A 20,068-nucleotide genomic window follows, 5' to 3' on the forward strand; every position below is an offset into this window, starting at 1 on the left:
TTCAACTGAATATTTGTTTAACACTTTTTTGGTTACTACATGATTCCCATATGTGTTATTTCATCATTTTGATGTCTTCACTATTATTCTGCAATGTATGAAATAATAACATAGTCATGGGAAGCACAAAATAAAACAGCACAAATCACCCAGATAAACAGTTACATTCATCCACAAATACGTCCCAAATCAATACTTTAAATTGCCCGAATGACACCAGAACATCAATATTAAAATGTATTTTGAATTTTGCCTAGCTCATTGGAGACGCTAGAAACCTCAAGAGTTAACCAATCCTGTGAACGGATCAGGCAACTCATGTGTCTATACTTCAACAGCAAAGTTAGATAAGATGGAAGTTTATGAAGAAGGGGCTTGTAAACAAAAAGGGAGTAATGTAGTGATCTACGGGTCTTTAGCGAAGTCCAGCCAACCTGCAGGGATGAGTATCAAACCTGTAAAAAAACAAAGGGCACTATGATAGATGGCATCCAAAGGTTTAAGAGTTGTAGCAGTTGCACTTTGATAAATAATATCACCATAATCAAGAACAGATAAAAACGTTGACTGAAGGATTTGCTTCCTGAAGGCATCATCTGTTGCTGTAGCTTCTTAACCAGCTCATCTATATGTTTTTTGAACGTTAAATCCACATCAATCCAAATGCCTAAATATGTATATGCGGGAACATGTTCGATTGGAGAAACCTCTAATGAGTGAACATGTAGTTCATCGGAAACATTCTTATGACATTTTTAAAACAACAATGTATTTTCTTTTGCCTGTATTAAGCACACATTTTAAATCAGGAATGGATTCCTGCATAGCTATAAAATCTGACTGTAGTTTTAACACAGCCAGATCAACAGTGGGGACAGTAGCATACATAATATTATCATCCGCATATAGATTAAGTTTACAATTTTAAACAGATTGACCAATGGTGATTATATAAATAGTGAAGAGAACAGGTCCCAGAATCGAACCCTGTGGTACACCTTTATGGACATCAAGAAATTCAGACTTAACCCCATCAATCACGATGACCTGAGTTATATCACAAAGGTAATCATGAACAGGGGTCAGAGCTCAGGCCTGTTGAGGACAACTTATTAAATAAAATAGCATGATCAACAGTATCAAAAACTTTTGACATGTCTACAAACAAAGCAGCACATTTCATTTTAGTGTCTAACGCATTGACAAGATCAATAACAACTGAAGTGGTTTCTGTAATAGTGCTATGCCCAGGCCTAAACCCTGATTGGTTTATATTCAAAACATATTTCTCAGATTTAAAAAAAGAGAAAAGGTCTACATTTACCAAGGATTCAAGATACTTAGCAAGAAAAGGAAGTCATGAAATGGAGAGATCATGATTAAGATCACTACTATCCCTGCGCTTGTGGAGTGGCAGAACAAGAGCTGATTTACATACTTTTGGAATATTTCCTGATAACAATGTTAAATAAAAAAATGTGGATTATTGAGCCAACAATGATGGGCGCTGCACACTTAAGCAGACCAGGATCCAATTGGTCGGCCCCTGTGGATTTCTTGTTGCCTATTGCTAGCAAAGCATCCAGGACTTCTTTTTCTGTAAATAGCCTAAAAGAAAAGCTGTGACTATAAATTCTCTGATCCTTCAGCAAGTCATTCAGCAAGTTTTCCCGATCAGCATCCTGCCAAATATCATTGTGAATATGCTTAGAAGTTATTTCAAAGAGATAGCCTGCTGAAATAAAATGGTGATTAAATGCATCAATGATGGCATTTTTTTACGTAATAAGGCCAGTGTCTGAATTAATTTGTTGTGGCAGAGAGGAGGAAGTAGAACCCTTCAGGGATTTGACAGTTTTCCAGAATTTAGCCGGGTTCAATTACAATCTGAAAGTGTTTACATTATAATCAGATTTAACCTTTTGGATTTGTCTTACCCAATGATTCCTCAGTATCTTAAAAGCTTGTGTTCCTGGCCTTGACCCTAACATCTCTTTTATGAATGACTTCTGATAAAGAGTGTACCAGGCATTTGATCTACCTTTTAGGGAGCATGATTATCCACAATAGTATTGAAGACATCTGCAAAAAGGCTCAAAGATAAATCAGGTGCAGGGATAGCTGAAATTTAATTAAGGTCACAAAAATAAAGATCATGTAAAAAATCATTTTTAAAGCCTGTATAGTGAAGTTTTTAAAGTTCCTCTTTGTGATAAGATGAGGCTTAGATTTTTGTATTCTCACTTCTCTTAGACAAACAACATATATTTTGTTTGTCTGAAGCCTGCATTTCCCAATCATCATTTTGGTCACCCAGGATAATAACTTCGGATTTAATAAAATAATACAACAAACTAGTTAACTCTTCAAGTGCACAAAGGTTAGCCGATGAAGGACGGCAGGTAGACCCCTATAACAGGACGGCAGGTAGACCCCTATAACAGTTATAGAAACATTTTTCCCCAGACAAAGGCTTAAATATAGTAGCTAAACATTTTTGGCAAGGGAAATGGATTTCAGTCAAGAGAGAGAAATTATTTTGAAAACGATTAGCCTCTCCACCACCTCTACCCTGTCTGTCAGCTCTGAACCAATTATAACACTCAATATTAATATCGGAGTCCAGAATATCCCCAGAGATCCAAGTTTCAGTCAATACTAGAATGTCAGAATTTGTCTGCGTAGCCCAGATCTTGATGTAATTAAGTTTAGGAAGAAAGCTCCTAGTGTTTAGATGCATCAACCCAAGTCATTTACGATTTTTTAAGTCACATGGACTCTCCAACTCAAACAAGCTACATTCAATAGGTAGTTGCAGATCCTGTCTGATGTTTGTTTTTTTACATTTTATTTAACTAGGCAAGTCAGTTAAAATTCTTATTTACAATGACGGCCTACCCTGGCCAAACCCGGCCGACGCTGGGCCAATTGTGTGCCACCCTGTGGGACTCCCAATCACGGCCGGATGTGAGAGGCCTCTTGCACTGAGATGCAGTGCCTTTGACCGCTGCGCCACTCAGGAGCCCATTGATATAGTTGATATAGATGAAGGGGAGGAGACAAGTTAAAGAAGGATTTTTAAGCCTTGAGACAATTGAGACATGGATTGTGTATCTGTGCCATTCGTGGGGGTGAATGGGCAAGTGCCTTTGAACGGGGTATGGTAGTAGGCGCACAGGTTTGTGTCAACACTTTCCCATGTGTATTAAGAATGGTCCACCACCCAAAGGACATCCCGCCAACTTGACACAACCGTGGGAAGCATTGGAGTCAACATAGGCCAGCATCCCTGTGGAATGCTTTCGACACCTTGTAGATTCCATGCCCCGAGGATTTGAGGCTGTTCTGAGGGCAGGTGGGGGGGAGGCAACTCAATATTAGGAAGGTGAGCTGTTTTGTACACTCACTTAAAAATCCTTCTATGACCTGTCTCCTCCCCTTCATGTACACTGATTGAAGTGGATTTAACACGTGACATCTTTAAGGGATCATAGCTTTCACGTGGATTCATATGGTCAGTCTATGTCATGTAAAGAGCAGGTGTTCCTAACGTTTTGTACACTCAGTGTTCAGGTTTAGTTGATTACATGTAAGCCTACACATTGGCAGCAGGGAATCAGCATGGGAGCTGATGCATTTATACCGTTTCTACTGGTGCATTTTTAAAGGCTAAATCAGGAGTTTAAAGACCCACTCCTTTGCCTCTCACAAATGACAACCAGTGTATAAATTGGGTAATTTACACACACTTAAGCATCAAACAATACATTTTGAGCAAATGTTTTTTTTTACTCAACTGTGAATGTCCAAGAACCAAACATTTGTAAGAAAGAGAGAAATAGGAGCCATGTGAATTCAGGATCTGAGCATACCCATTTGAAAAAGGTGGTCAAATCAAATAGATGCAGTTATCTTCCCCTGGAGGCAGATACAGAAGTATTCCATTATAAGAAACTGAAATGCTATGCATTTCAAATCCAAGGTCATGTCCAAACTGGCACCCTGTTCCCTTCATAGTGCACTACCTTTGACCAGGGCTCATAGGGTTCAAAAGTAGTACACTATATAGGGAAAGGGGTGCCATTCGGGACACTGGCGCGTTGTCGTTGCACCAAAGTGCCAGGATGTGACGACACAGAAGAACCATTTCCTACACACCGAGCTGGATGGGTACAACTAGATATTTACAGAAATACCTCTGCTTCTGGCAATTTGATTTCCTCAACAACAACACTTACTGGCTCAGCGCAAAACATTGTTGTCGCCACTCTGGAGAATGTTTGTCTGCAAAGTAAAACTGTGAATCACTGTAAAACTTATGAAGATCTTATAAGAGGAATTGTGTAACTCCCTTGTGATTGTCGCTTTAAAGAGCCTATTATTCCTCTCGCTACTGTGGGATATCTGGCTTCAAGCTAATTGAGCTGTTATTGTATGGCTTCATTTCGAAGACTACTGTTGGTGTTACATTGATGAAGTAGAGATTCTATGGGCGCTCTAGATCGTCTTATGGACTCTTGCTTTCACATCATCACCACTAGCCCCTCACAATACATGGGAAACCTGTTCCAACACCTCTGAAATGAGGACCAGAACAGAAGTGAATCTCCTGTGAGAGAGTACCTTTGCCTCCCTCTCCCTGGTCTCACAGTGTGGTGGGTGAAACAAAGAGCTGACAAGCCTTGGTCCCCCACGGTGCAGTGGTGACAGACAACCAGAGGCAGAGCAATGCTCTGCAATAACTACTGCTGCCACCGGCAGCCACTGGCCAGTAGGGAAGAAAGGCTGATAATTACAGCACACAGACCCTGGCTGTGCAGAACAAAACGGCCATGATTACGCCTGTCACGTTGCCGCTTGCTCCTCATTAGGTCCCAGAGAAATCATCCACTGGTAAACAATGTTTCATCTCTCTCTCTCTCTCCCTCTGCAACTCCAACCAAGAAGTTAGGTGGGTGGAAGAGGGAGGGATGGACAAGGGACAATGGGTTCCTGGAGACCCATCAACAGCATTAGCCCCTCAGCCTACTGACGGCTGAATGGACGGACACACTCAAGAATGTCATTAGCACCAGTTCTTAGTTCTGAGACAGCAGACACTTGAAATTGTCAAGAAACATTGTGTCTCCACGAGATTGGAGAGAGAGACAGAAGGGGAGCATCAGAGAGAGAGGTAGAGAGAGGTAGAGAGAGCTAGAGAGAGCTGGAGAGAGAGAGAGAGAGAGACAGAAGGGGAGCATCAGAGAGAGAGAGAGATAGAGAGGGCTAGAGAGAGAGAGAGAGAGAGAGAGATATGTATACTTTGACAATGTACAGTATGTCATTTAACTTGCCATGTCTATGAGAGAGAGAGAGAGAGAGAGAGAGAGAGAGAGAGAGAGAGAGAGAGAGAGAGAGAGAGAGAGAGAGGATAGAGTTTATCTGTACTGAGTGTACTGCAGACACGGAGTTTCTCTCAGTATTGAGTCTAGACCAATGACAGTCAGTTTCTCTGTTGCAGCAGTAGACACTCTCCAGGGGTACAGCATCAAACACTAGACATTGTTCTATTTCTTTTTTCTGCCAAAGCTAAAATGTTTTACTTGTTGTTAGCATTCGTCATTATTGACAATGATATAAAAGGACATAAAAGCACTCTCCCATTCACAGCCCCTCCTCTATTCTCCTCCATCTGTTAACAAATGCACTTTGCAGTGACAGTTTTTCCGTTTTAATTGAAATGCAAACCCTTTGGTAAAACTGTGCCTTTCTTTTCCCAGTTAATACATTTACGTTAAAAGCTTAATCTTCTGTGTAAACCCAAGTTTATTTAAAACATTCTATTATTTTAGTTCATAAAGCAACAGAAGGCTATTAAACACCATGTTCTGTGTGCAAGCTTTGGAATGATCTGTCTTTTCCCATAATTGCTTCCAGATAAATTGGCCTATCCAATTATAACATTTTCCATACAATTTGCATGGTAATAGGTATGACTGACACTCAACTATTCTCTTCTCGCATTCGCCACACATTTCTGGACCGCGCTTGTTTTTTTAAGATGCCATTTGCTCTCCAATTTGTGAGAGTTTTTGCAGCCTTGTTGTTTTAAGCACTGAAGGAATAAGAAAAGACGGCACACAGACAACATTTGGGATTCATAGAAAGGATTTCTTCTACAAACATTTGGTTAACAATACATGAGAAAAGTCTGATCTCATTCCCATTGAATACCTATTCAAACATATCCAAAATGAAAATCAGGACATAAGTGAATGGCTTTGCACACTGTATTGAGCCTCCACTGACCACCTACACTATTTCTCAGGGAGGGAAGAATAGGCAGTAATACTCTGAATTTCCTCTTTCTACAGCCAATGTGGGTGTTACTTTTAAAGCGGCAATAAGCGGTTGAAGCAATAGCGGTCTCCCCGCCCCCGTTTCGGTAAAAAGCTGTGGGATGGATCTGGAGAAACGTGACCACTCTCAAATTCATAGAAAGAGCTATGGATGCAACAACTGACCATCCATTACATCAAAATAATAGTTTTAACCATGTTTTTAGGTTACATGGTGTTTGTTTACAAATATTGGAGTATAACAAGCTTATATTTTGTGATCTGATGGGATACGAGAGTTGAACTAAGCTCAGGAGGAATTTATAAGTTGTTTTCTTCAAGAATCAATGGGTAAATATCATACATTTATGAGTGGAATGTAGCAACTATGGATTGCCCCTTTATTTCAACATTTTGCTACATCATTTTTTATTTGACTTTAAGTTGGTATGTTTTTCACTATATCCAGTGTAAGAATATTGTTCTTTCTCAAAGCACTCACTAGGGTAAACCTTGTGGTCCTTTACTTGATCAATAATGAAGTAATAACATTGCTCTTTCTCTCAATCTCTCTCTCTCTCTCTGTCTCTCTCTGTCTCTGTCTCTCTGTCTCTCTCCCAGATGGATCATGACCCACGGAACCCAGCCTACATCGCTACTCAAGGCCCTCTTCCCTCCACGGTGGCTGATTTCTGGCAGGTACAGTCCTCTCTTTCATAAAATCAATATCTTCTCCAGACTTAAACAACAAGGGAACAGTGTTATTAGAAGTGTAAGTCAAACTGGAGACAAGTGCTTTTTGTAATCCCACCATGGCCTCCATATATACCACTACACAATCTACTTGCAAATGATAATCAAATATTGCTGCACATTTTATGTATACAGCTTTGCCTGGTTGTGGCAAACTATAGGAGAGAAAGGGAGGCTGTCTTGAATTATATTATTATTAAGTAATTGATAAGGTGCATGATAATGGGAGAATTCCGAGGATGGAATTGTTCAGGGCGCATTCCAAATGGCACCCTATTCCATATAGTGCACTACTTTTTTCACCAGGGTGCATAGTGCTCTGGCCAAAAGTAGAGCACTATGTAGGGAATAGGGTGCCATTTAGGATGCATCCTCTGTCACCCGTGTGCTACATTAATTTTGTTACTGAGTGGATGGAATGTCTGGCCCATCATGACAACCAGAGTATGGGCCTCGGCCTGGGCCCCCTCTGCCTAATCCCTGTTTGGCTCTGAACACACTCTGAGAGGGGGGGTGGAGTCTCTCTCTCCTCTCTTCTCCCTAATCTTCTCCCTCCTGTCTTAGTAAATTATACTTTTTTTTAAAGTGTATTTTACATGGGTCACGACACACTCTACATCATTAAACTATATTAGAACTTTGTCAAGTGTGCTAAACTTTGTTCAATGTGCTAAACATTAGCAAATGCTCTTGGTAACTGTGAAATCATGAGCCATGTGTAAGAGAGCCCCCTGGTCATCTGATGAGTGTAACAATAATGTTTTATTAGCTTCAGTAACCTGGCTGCTGTCTTTCTATCCTGCTAATGGCTCTCTAGAGCCTACCTACCTTCTGACCAGCGCCATCTAGACTGTATGTTAGCGAGAAAAATTCCCTCTAAACAGACACTCCTAGTTCTGGAAGGACACAATAGGGACAATAGTTTATTTTTTTACAAAAAAATATTTTTAAGAATTTCACAGCGACAGCTAACAGTGTTTTCCCCAAGTATGGAAAGTAGATTGTACTGTAATTTGGATGCAGATGATTCAATAAGAAGGAATGGATGATAATTAATTATTTTAATCAAGCATTTTTTTCCATATTCCTGTTTGTCCTGTTTTGTCTTTTTCCTGTAATAATAGTAAATGGGCTCATACATATAAGTTTGAAGTGTATGTGGGAGCGTCTCAATAGAATAGCGTGAGGGTGCATGTCACGAGGCAATTACCGGGTGTTGCCTGGTGACAAAATGGCTGTTCTCTGTCTTTTGTGTGCAGATGGTTTGGGAGAATGGCTGTGTGGTCATTGTCATGCTGACGCCCCTCACTGAGAGTGGAGTCAAACAGTGCTACCACTACTGGCCTGACGAGGGGTCTAACCTCTACCACATCTACGAGGTACCAGGCCTGGTTATCCAATGTCTGATGTTCGCTCAAAATGACCATTTTTTGTTTTTCTAGTCTTATCTATTGTTATTGCTCTAAATCGGAAATATGGTTATAGTCGTTTTGATTTAAAAATTCATGTGTAATTTCAGCATAATTTGGTTGCAAATGTACTCAGTTTTAATTGCATTCAACTGTTTACTTATATACTGTAAAAGCACAGTCAGTAATACCGTTTTCTAACTTTTCTGTAAGGTGCACAGTGCACTGCATATTTAAAATCAAGTGCACTTATAATTACATGTTTTACTGTGTATTCACAGATAACTTACAATAGAATAAGAACTCATTATATTTATATGACTCTGACATAACTTCCTCTATAGGTGAACCTGGTGTCGGAGCACATCTGGTGTGATGACTTCTTGGTTCGTAGTTTCTACCTAAAGAACATGCAGACCAACGAGACTCGCACCGTCACACAGTTCCACTTCCTTACCTGGCTCAACCAGAATGTCCCTGAGTCCAGTCGGACACTCCTGGACTTCCGCAGGTAGGACTTCCTAGAGACAGGGCTCCACAGGGCTGTCCTCACCACTATCTACAGTTGTAAAAAAATCCCAGGTTTTCCAGAAATCCTGATCGGAAGATTCCTCGGAAAACATGGATTTCTAGAAAATCTGGGAAAGTTACTAGACTTTTGCAACCCTATTGCTGTCAGATTGATATGGTAACAATAAGGTAGTTTGTGGGATTAAACCTTTAGTTCCCTTCTTTTCCTCTTACTTTATGTGCCAGTCTTCTTAAGATATACTATGACTCAGTAAATCTCTTTATTGCTAACCTTGCTGCTCTCTTAGGCCCACTGAGGAATTTTTCAAATAACAGGACAAGTCTGAGTACTGTGATGTTATATATCCTGGTGTTATTGTATTTGTGCTGCACACTTATGAGGTTAGATCTTCCGGGAAAGAGCAGGGACAGAATATGTGGTGAAACACATCATACTGCCATCAAGCCACCAACTGTGGTCAGTGTAGGCATTTTTTTTTCTCATGGGGTGAGGGAATGGTGAGGAGAAATACTAGGATTAAAAATGTGTTCTCGCTCAATTTCTTATCACATGCTATTGCAGTAACACTTGAATCTGAATCTTAGTTTGTGGTTTCGACAGCAATTATCACACTTGAGGGTTCGAGATCATAAACTGCGAGCTAATTCCTCTCTCTGTATGCCGCCATGTATTTAATGAACAAGTCTTACTTCTGATCGTGCAGCACTTTCTTTTATTTCTCCGTTTCATAGCTACCTACCTGTTTTGGTTTGTTTTCTTCCTTGTGTTATTTTGCCAGCTAATTAGCGGTTGCCAGTGTCATTTTTGTGATGTTGCAGCTAGTAATATGAGCCCAGTTGCATAGTCACAAAAGTGATCATTGGAAACTGTGACTCTGCAACCAGGGGCCTTGCGGGAACCCCCCTGCTCCTCCTCTCTCTCCTCAGCCTCTCTTCCTCTCTCTAATGACCTCTCACCTTTTGCTTACTCATGATTTGCTTGACTTCCTCTGAATGATACTCTATACGTTTAACTTATTTAAGGATCACCTCCCTCCTTTGAATTCCCCCACTTCCCCCCAACCAACCCCCCATTGGTGATCTGCTGTTGTTCCTATGGTCATTTGGTTCATGGTGGGTTTGGTACTTCTGAATTGTGAATTGGTTTTTCGGTTTGTTGCGTAACATTTTCTGTCAATTTACTTTTGATCGATGAAGGAATACTATTTATTTAAATCCAGTTTCTTAAAGAGATAATCATTGGGGAATATAGTGAGAGCTTGAAATAAATCCCTAGGCATAAGTATTCAGTGTCCTGCCCCACATACAGTAAATGTATACAGTTGAAGTCGAAAGTTTACATACACTTAGGCTAACCACTCCACAAATTTCTTGTTAACAAACTATAGTTTTGGCAAGTCGGTTAGGACATCTACTTTGTGCTTTACCCAAGTCATTTTTCCAACAATTGTTTACAGACAGATTATTTCACTTATAATTCACTGTATCACAATTCCAGTGGGTCAGAAGTTTACGTACACTATGTTGACTGTGCCTTTAAACAGCTTGGGAAAATTCCAGAAAATGCCTTTAGAAGCTTCTGATAGGCTACTTGACATAATTTCAGTCAATTGGAGGTGTACCTGTGGGTGTATTTCAATGCCTACCTTCAAACTCAGTGCCTCTTTGCTTGACTGAAATCAGCCAAGACCTCAGAAAAAAAAATGTAGACCTCCACAAGTCTGGTTCATCCTTGGGAGCAATTTCCAAATGCCTGATGGTACCACATTCATCTGTACAAACAATAGTACGCAAGTATAAACACCATGGGACCACGCAACCTCTCAGGAAGGAGACGCGTTCTGTCTCCTAGAGATGAACGTACTTTGGTGCGAAAGTACAAATCAATCCCAGAACAACAGCAAAGGACCTTGTGAAGATGCTGGAGGAAACAGGTACAAAAGTATCTATAGCCACAGTAAAACAAGTCTTATATTGACAACCTGAAAGGCCACTCAGCAAGGAAGAAGCCACTGCTCCAAAACCGCCATAAAAAATCCAGACTACGGTTTGCAACTGCACATGGGGACAAATATCATACTTTTTGGTGAAATGTCCTCTGATGAAACAAAAATAGAACTGTTTGGCCATAAAGACCATTGTTATGTTTGAAGGAAAAGGGGGGAGGCTAGCCGAAGAACATCATTCCAACCGTGAAGCACAGGGGTGGCAGCATAATTTAGTGGGGGTGCTTTGCTGTAGAGGGACTGGTGCACTTCAGAAAATAGATGGCATCATGAGAGTATAAAATGATGTGGATATATTGAAGCAACATCTCAAGACATCAGTCAGGAAGTTAAAGCTTGGTTGCAAATGGGTCTTCCAGATGGACAATGACCCCAAGTATATTTCCAAAGGTGTGGCAAAATTGCTTAAGGACTACAAAGTCAAGGTATTGGAGTGGCCATCACAAAGCCCTGACCTCAATCGTATAGAAAATGTGTGGGCAGAACTGAAAAAGCTGAAAAGGCTTGTGCGAGCAAGGAGGCCTACAAACCTGACCAGCTCTGTCAGGAGGAATGTGCCAAAATTCACCCAACTTATTGTGGGAAGCTTGTTGAAGGCTTAACGTTTGACCTAAGTTAAACAATTTAAACGCAATGCTACCAAATACTAATTGAGTGTATGTAAACGTCTGACCCACTGGGGAATGTGATGAAAGAAATAAAAGCTGAAATAAATCATTCTCTCTACTATTTTTCTGACATTTCACATTCTTAAAAGAAAGTGGTGATCCTAACTGACCTAAGGCAGGGAATTTTTACTAGGATTAAATGTCAGGAATTGTGAAAAACTGAGTTTAAATTTATTTTCGGCTCAGGTGTATGTAAACTTCTGATTTCAACTGTAAGTACTGTAGTAGGGTTGAATATTGTCCTGGTATTTTACAAATGTTACAACCTGAAAGTAAATCACTTTTCTCTCAGGTAAATCGGTATTTCCCGACAAAACGGGAAGTGTCATTCAAAAGAATTATAGAGCATATAAATATGTCTGGATTTGATTTGAGCTTTGATCAGGATGAAAAAATGAAACCCTGATGCTACCTGAGCCTGATGAGTCATGTATTAAATAACATTTTTATGATCCCTAGATAAATTACATTTAATGGGCCCAAGCCTAAAAAAGCCCAAATGATTGTGCCATTGTCCAATACATATAACCTATGATATAGGCTACTGCACATTACGCACAACAGAAAAACATAACAGCCCATAGATGAAGCTAGCTACAGTATATGAGCTCTTGGGTAAATCAATTAAACTAACTCCAGTAGGCTAATCATTTTGAGTGTGAACTGTATTACCCTACTTTATTGTATTATACTGTATTAAATGGGCTGGAATTACGCACATCATTCAAGCCATGATAAAGCAGAAGAGAACATGCAAATGTGGTGCAGCAAATGCAGTCTACAAAGTTACAAGTATAAGCTAGTGAATTTGATTTTAATTTTGAAATATAATAGAGCCTATTTGTATAATTAGTAGACTGACGCATATATACCTTTCATAATATTTCCAATAATGTTATTAGCCTTCCTCCTCTTTCTCTCTCTATTGTTGCTTCAGTCCTTCCTCTCTTTCAACAGTTAAATCGAACAAGTTTTGTTGTCCTTATCTTCATCATTCTAATGACATGCTTCAATAATATAGGACTTGAATTAGATGCAGAAGGCTTTCACTTCTCTTCATAAAGATTGAATTGTTATGGGTCTGAATAAATAACTTCTATAGCCGACCACCATCCCTCATTCCCTCTTCTTTCAAATTACCTGCGAGTTCTATTGGCTGCTGTATTTAACATTCAGCAAAAAAAGAGCTTGCGTCCCTCTTCAAATAGTCTATTGGTATAAGAAATGCCCAAAAGATTATGTCCAGCAAGCTATTCTAGTCTAGCTTTTCCTGCATGGGACTCCAAGAGCTAAGTAGCGGTTTTTTAAGGAGAGGCCATTGAAGGACAGGTGCTTGCGTATTGCGGCAAGAGACAGAGGCTAGAAGTTAGAAGCTTATGGTGCATAACCCATCATTCATTAACTAAATATGAGGCTAAATATAAGGCTAATACTGCATTGAATGTATTACCTGAAAGAGGGAGGCTAGGACATCTATATATAAGGCTAATACTGCATTGAATGTATTACCTGAAAGAGGGAGGCTAGGACATCTATATATAAGGCTAATACTGCATTGAATGTATTACCTGAAAGAGGGAGGCTAGGACATCTATATATAAGGCTATATATCAATCTAGAACAGGATTAAACATTTTGGATGCAATTTGAATGGAGTTGAGAGAGAGAGAGAGAGAGAGAGAGAGAGAGAGAGAGAGAGAGAGAGAGAGAGAGAGAGAGAGAGAGAAAGACTGCGAGAGAGTGCTTGCTCGTGCACTGATTTAAAGCAAGATATTCTAGTGACAGGCTGTTTTAAAACTCTGGACCTGCAATTAAAAAACAAGATGACCCCAGAAAGCCAGATGGAGATGGGTAAATTAGACGTTCAGTCTTTATATTACTGTAGCATAGGCTATGCTGCAGCAAATGTAGGCCTACCTGTCACAAGAAAAACAGTTACCATGATGAGGAAATAGGTCTACATGCACTGTGAAGTGTGCTCCATACTGAGATGGGCTGTCTGTCCCCACCCTGAGCGTTGATTCATCATGCAGAGGCCGTAGAGAAGCCAAATTTAGACAGTGCATATAATTTAACACTTCCATTTCATGCCATGTTCATATAAATCATTTATTATAATTTATCGGTTTCTTGCAGTTATTTATCCTTGGAAAAGGGAGTGGTTTTGGGAAGTAAATTCCGGGTAAAGCTTGGTTACTGGGATTTCAACCCTAAACATTCAACCTTACACTGTAGTATACATACAGATGGAAGTTGAATTCTTATTTAGTTCTAGAAGTTTAAGTAGATCATTAGCCTACTGCATGTACTTTTATGGGAGTGAGTGACCCCTAACCTCCACACCCCTTCCCTTTTAACATTTTAGTTCTTGCGTTCCATGATGAAAAGATCTGGACCAACATAATTCACCCCCACAACAACAGCCAATTAACAATGTGAGGGCCGCTGTACTGTGCTGTTGGCAGGAGTGTGTCTTGCCACTGTGTAATGTCTTTAATTGTACAGGGTTAATGCATGGCGGACAAGGGGCTGCGTCTCAAAATGGCACCCTGGTCAAAAGTAGAGCACTAATGTGTCATTTGGGATGCACATACCCAGCAGCCACCACAGCTCATTACCACAATCCAATATATCACCACTGCAATGGCATATCTTCATTAAGTCAGTCTTCATTAATTATGGTTGTGAAATGTGGATTTATATATATTTTTTATAGATTGAGAAGGGATGTATATTTTCAAAGTCCACAGTATCATTAGAATATTTAACCTTGATGTATACTTGTTCTAGTCTTCAGGGCCTTATTCATATGAGAAGTGTTGACCAATTAAAACCGATCATAATGGGAATAAAATCGGTTCAATCACTGGGTGTACTCATTTGATCTCATTTTGATGTTGTGATTTGACATACGGTTTATGATGCTTTATGTCTGTCTGTTCTGTTGCAGAAAGGTTAACAAGTGCTACCGGGGAAGGTCTTGTCCTATAATAGTCCACTGCAGGCAAGTATAAACAGCATTATACCTCAGTAGAGGAAGTAAATGATGTAATCACAGAATGCCATGTGTCTAAGGTGGGTCTTACATCTATGATTATAACACCCCTCTCTCTCAGAGTCATACTATTATGCATAGATCTACTGTGTTTTCCTTTCATATATATGCTCCAAACCACAGTTCCCAAAAATAGATCAACCCTGAAACCTGAAATAAATGGTTGTAATATAGTTTATACACTGAACAAAAATATAAACACAAAATGAAAAGTGTTGGTCCCATGTTTCATGAGCTGAAATAAAAGATCATAGAAATGTTCCATACGCACAAAAACATATTTCTCTCACATTTTGTGCCCAAATTTGTTTACGTCCCTGTTTGTGGGCATTTCTCCTTTGTCAAGATAATCCATCCACCTGACAGGTGTGGCATATCAGGAAGCTGTTTAAACAGCATGATCATTACACAGGTGCACATTGTGTCGGGGACGATAAAAGCCCACTCTAATATGTGCAGTTTTGTAACGCAACACAATGCCACAGATATCTCAAGTTTTGAGGGAGCATGCAATTGGAATGCTGACTGCAGGAATGTCCACCAGAGCTGTTGCCAGAGAATTTAATGTTAATTTCTCTATAAGCCACTTCCAATGTTAATTTAGATAATTTGGCAGTACGTCCAACCGGCCTCAAACCGAAGACTACGTGTAACCATGCCAGCCCAGGACCTCCACATCGAGCTTCTTCACCTGCGGGATCGTCAAGGACCAGCCACCTGGACAGCTGATGAAACTGTGGGTTTGCACAACTGAAGAATTTCTGCATAAACTGTCAGGAACCGTCTCAGGGAAGCTCATCTGCGTGCTCGTCGTCCTCACCAGGGTCTTGACCTGACTGCAGTTCGGCGTATTAACCGACTTCAGTGGGAATATGCTCACCTTCAGTGGCCACTGGCACGCTGGAGAAATGTGCTCTTCACGGATGAATCCTGGTTTTAACTGTAACGGGCACATGGCAGACAGCCTGTATGGCATTGTGTGGGTGAGCAGATTGCTGATGTCAATGTTGTGAACAGTGTGCCCCATGGTGGTGGTAGGGTTATGGTATGGGCAGGCATAAGCTACAAACAACGAATACAATTGCATTTTATCATTGGCAATTTGAATGATGAGATACCGTGACAAGATCCTGAGGCCCATTGTCGTGTCATTTATCCACCTCCATCACCTCATGTTTCAGCGTGATAATTCCAGGAAGCTGAAAATATCACAGTTCTTCCATGGCCTGCATACTCGACAGACATGTCACCCATTGAGCATGTTTGGGATGCTCTGGATTGACGAGTACAACAGCGTGTTCCAGTTCCCGCTAATATCCAGCCACCTTGCACAGCCATTGACAACATTCTACAGGCCACAATCAACAGCCTGATCAACTCTATGCAAAGGAGATGTGTTGCGCTGCATGAGGCAATGGTAGTCACACCAGATACTGACTGGTTTTCTGATCCACGCCCTACCTTTTTTAAAGGTATCTGTGAACAGTCATGTGAAATCCATAGATTAGGGCCTAAATAAAGTATACGAGTTAACTGATTTCCTTATGTGAACTTTAACTCAGTAAAATGTTTGTTATTGTTGTATGTTGAGTTTATATTTTTGTTCAGTGTAGTTTAGAGCTTGTGTTTTCAGTTTTCATATAACCAATAGCACAAGCAACAACATTAGCATAGCTATAGCCAAGTAGACTATACAGAGGCACCTTGCAGATAAATCACAGGTCTCTATCTCAGCTCAGATCAGTTTAGCTCAGCCAGTCGAGGCCATGCAGGCAAACAAACATCTTAAAACGTGTTTTCTGTGGCCCAGGGCTTTGTCCTCAGCCTTATCTTTGATCAGTTCATAATGACCCGTGCTTGGCGTTGCTAGGTATCGATACATACTGCAAACTGCAGACCTCAGATCCCAGACATAGATAGCAGTATTGCCCTGGAGTCCCTGTCTACGCTCCAAATGGCACCCTAGTCTATTCATAGTGGTACTACCAGGCCCTAGTCAAAAGTTCTGCACTACAAAGGGATAAGGGGGCATTTGAGAAGCACATCCTGTATTCTGTAGCGGGATTGTGCCCAATTATCTCTGCCTAGTTTGTTCAGATACACAACGGTCTGTTTACTGTGTGTGTATCTACACGTCTCGTGCTTTTTTAAGGGAATTTGGTGTCTTTTCTTTTTCTTTTACAGCACCAACACCAGATTTAGAAATGAAAAGACAGATTAAAATAGTATTGCATCTCTATTCATCAAACTAAATGTTCGGTTTACCCCCTATTTTTTCTACATGTACAGAGTGTTTTTGTTAGTTTTTCACCAGCAATTTTAATCAAATAAATGTACTTCTTTGCATCATATAGCAGCTTTGCCACTTTTGAGAATGGTTTACTATTCCTGTTATTAAATTTAAATCCCAGAAAAACCTTTTTATACAAAAATCATCATGGTTTGATGTCGTTCAGCTTCTCAAAATAGCGCTAGTAATTTTATATGCTTGGAATATTAAACTCTCCTCTATGTTGTCACTTGTTAAAAACAGCTCACATTTTTATAAGCTGATACAATATAAAACACCAACAAAAATTGCATTCAAAATTAACAATTCATTTAGGGCTATAAGTAAAAATTGTATTGACCAAAACAATAACACATTGAAATAGTCTTGTGTCTTTTAAGTCACGCCAATGACACCCCATCTCTCTCTCTGTCGCTCCTTCTCTCTCTCTCTTGCAGCAACGGCGCCGGGAGGAGTGGAACATACATTCTGATTGACATGGTTCTCAATAAGATGGCTAAAGGTGGGAGTCAGACAGCTTTTCTTTTCTCCTTACGCATGTTAAGCAGCATCGCCATGTCAACGTTAAAGCCGTACTTTAAAAGCATTAAAGGGTGACTGGCTCGGGTGCAGCTTCCCTGAATTAATGATCGATGGGAGAGAAAAAAAATATGGAGATATATATCAGTGTTCCTTTTCACATTGATGATTTCAGATGTAAATGTAGTTTAAGAATTCCTATTCTGGCAATTTATGTCAAGCAAATTGTAAATTTGTTCATGCAGATAAATTCATCCTGCTTATTGGAATTTAATGCCATTTATTTTCAGCAAACAGTATACCTAATTGTGTTCATGTAGTCTCACATGCACATTTGTTGAAATGTGTTCTTCCATTCAAATTGAAAGCACCTTACACCAATTGCTTCAGCATGGCATTCACACACACGCACGCATTTGTTCTTGACCTATTCTCCCCTTGGTTTGTCGTGGTAGTGTGTGTGTGTGTGTGTGTGTGTGTGTGTGTGTGTGTGTGTGTGTGTGTGTGTGTGTGTGTGTGTGTGTGTGTGTGTGTGTGTGTGTGTGTGTGTGTGTGTGTGTGTGTGTGTGTGTGTGTGTTCACCCATGCATTTACATTTGTGTGTATTAGGCATGTCAATCTCCTGACCGGTGCTGTGGCCCTGGCCTTAATGAAAGATCAAAGGCCAAAGCAGGCATCTTAGGCCTGCTGAGAGAGGCTTTTCCCAGGCTGTCACACTGTGAGGCAGCCCAAAGGCTTTTTTCTCTGTGCCGGGGAGGAATCTGGGCCCGGCCAGTTAGGGTTAGGGTCCTCTTTGTCTGTCTCCTGAGAAGCAGGAGGCCCAGGTTCCCTTAGCCTGATCAAAGACCTGTATGCCCTTGGCCACAAAATCACTCTCCTCTCTTTTTTTTTTTTTTACCCTCTTTACCTTTCTCCCAAGGAATGAATTGTAAATTCGGAGGCTGAGAATATGCCTTTTTTAAACTCTTTTTTTTACTTACTACCAAAGCCTCTTCTTTTTTTCTTCTGCTGTAGTGTTCGCTCTAACTTAAGAATCGGCAGCACAAGTGCAGGAGCTTTCAGCCCGGGGTCCAGCTGCTAGCCACAGCTCTGTCTCTTTCAGCCCGGGGTCCAGCTGCTAGCCACGGCTCTGTCTCTTTCACAGCTCCCATAAGGACTTGGGGCTTTCTCTTGTTTCTTCTCAGAGCTCCCCTCCTTGAAGGGAATCTTGCGAGGGAAACTCAAATGAGTCATTTATACTGTTCCTCCACAGTCTGGTTTATTACAACCAGCACAATAGCTTGGCTGTTGAGTCCTAGAAAATGAAGAACTTATCAGTGTGGTGCTCGTAGAACTGTGCAAGCGCCATTCTTGGGTGGGAGGAATAGACTTGAGTTACTCTATTGTAACTGTAGAGTAAAAACTGTCATTGAAAGAGAATGGCTTGAATAAGCTATTCTTGCTTATTCATTTTTTGATTTGTAAAACAAAAAAGTTTGCTCTTTTGATACACAGGAAAGATTTTCTGAGGAAAGTGTGGGAGTGGTTGATGTAGTTAGCTACAGAAAACGAATCAAATCCTTTTTCTTTTTCCATTTTCCTCACCACTTCTCATGAATGTGATTTTGTTGTGTTTGCCTCCCTCGTTCTGTTACTTATTTATTTTCTCCAAAGGTTTCACAGTAGGCCTTCAGCGCCAGACAGGCGATCATGTAGTCTGCCCCCAACTCAAGGGCCTCAGATAGCCGCCGTCTTTGTGATCACAGCCGTGTTTGGTCGACAGGGGAGCATAGAGCAGTGCCAACTGGGCATTGGGTCTGAGGGCAGGGCCAGCTGCCAGGCTGACTGGGCACGGGTGCTGCAGGGACAGGGAAGAGAGGGTTCTCCACTCTGCTTGCCCAGTATCCAACACATCTAGCTATTCACCTGGGTGGTAGCTTGCCAAGTAGGCAGGCAGAAATACAGACAGGCAAATAGGCAGGCAGACAGACACTCACCATCCCTCGCTGCTTGAGACTACGACAGCCTATGGGGCACCTTGATTAGCTCACAAAGCAACAGGGGGGACAAGGCTTTGGTCAAAACAAATTCTTATTTGAAGTGTTTATTTTATTTTATCCTAAAATAATCCCTCTGATTCCTGTATTTTACATTTTGTGGTTTTACAAATACCTTTGCAAACATTCTCTTTCCCCACCCTCTCATTTTCATCTAGGCAACTAAAACAATCGGAGCCTTGTTTGTAGCATCTGTGTGGATATGGGATGAATGTAATAATTTTCAATCGCTGTATGGCGGAGGTTCCAAAGGGAGCGAGTAAAAAGGAGATTGACAGACGCTGCCTGGATTATCTCCTGGCTTTGAACTCTGTCCAATTTGTTGTTGGTATTGTGTTGCAGGTGCTAAGGAGATTGATATTGCTGCCACCCTAGAGCACTTGAGGGATCAGCGGCCGGCTATGGTCCAGACAAAGGTAATGTCCTCACCTCGGCTGGGAACTCTAATGGACTGTGATTTCTGAAAGGAGATGGAGGGAGGGTA

The 20,068-nt window shown here is 40.7% G+C and overlaps 1 protein-coding gene across 3 annotated transcripts in view; it reads left to right on the forward strand.

Moving 5' to 3' along the window:
• Window positions 1–20,068, forward strand: part of LOC118395205 (receptor-type tyrosine-protein phosphatase N2-like) — a 181,781-nt gene that overhangs the window by 158,866 nt on the left and 2,847 nt on the right. For all 3 annotated transcript variants that reach the window (XR_008065197.1, XM_052463710.1, XM_052463709.1), the window contains exons 19-24: window positions 6,939–7,016; window positions 8,330–8,449; window positions 8,824–8,990; window positions 14,635–14,688; window positions 17,467–17,531; window positions 19,927–20,000. Coding sequence is in view for 2 of the 3 variants with exons in the window: in XM_052463710.1 (XP_052319670.1) it covers window positions 6,939–7,016; window positions 8,330–8,449; window positions 8,824–8,990; window positions 14,635–14,688; window positions 17,467–17,531; window positions 19,927–20,000 (558 nt within the window). In the remaining variant the exon portion in view is untranslated. The remainder of the gene's footprint in view (window positions 1–6,938; window positions 7,017–8,329; window positions 8,450–8,823; window positions 8,991–14,634; window positions 14,689–17,466; window positions 17,532–19,926; window positions 20,001–20,068) is intronic.

The sequence above is a fragment of the Oncorhynchus keta genome, chromosome 15 (genome assembly GCF_023373465.1).
Source record: "Oncorhynchus keta strain PuntledgeMale-10-30-2019 chromosome 15, Oket_V2, whole genome shotgun sequence".
In the NCBI taxonomy this organism is placed as follows: domain Eukaryota; kingdom Metazoa; phylum Chordata; class Actinopteri; order Salmoniformes; family Salmonidae; genus Oncorhynchus; species Oncorhynchus keta.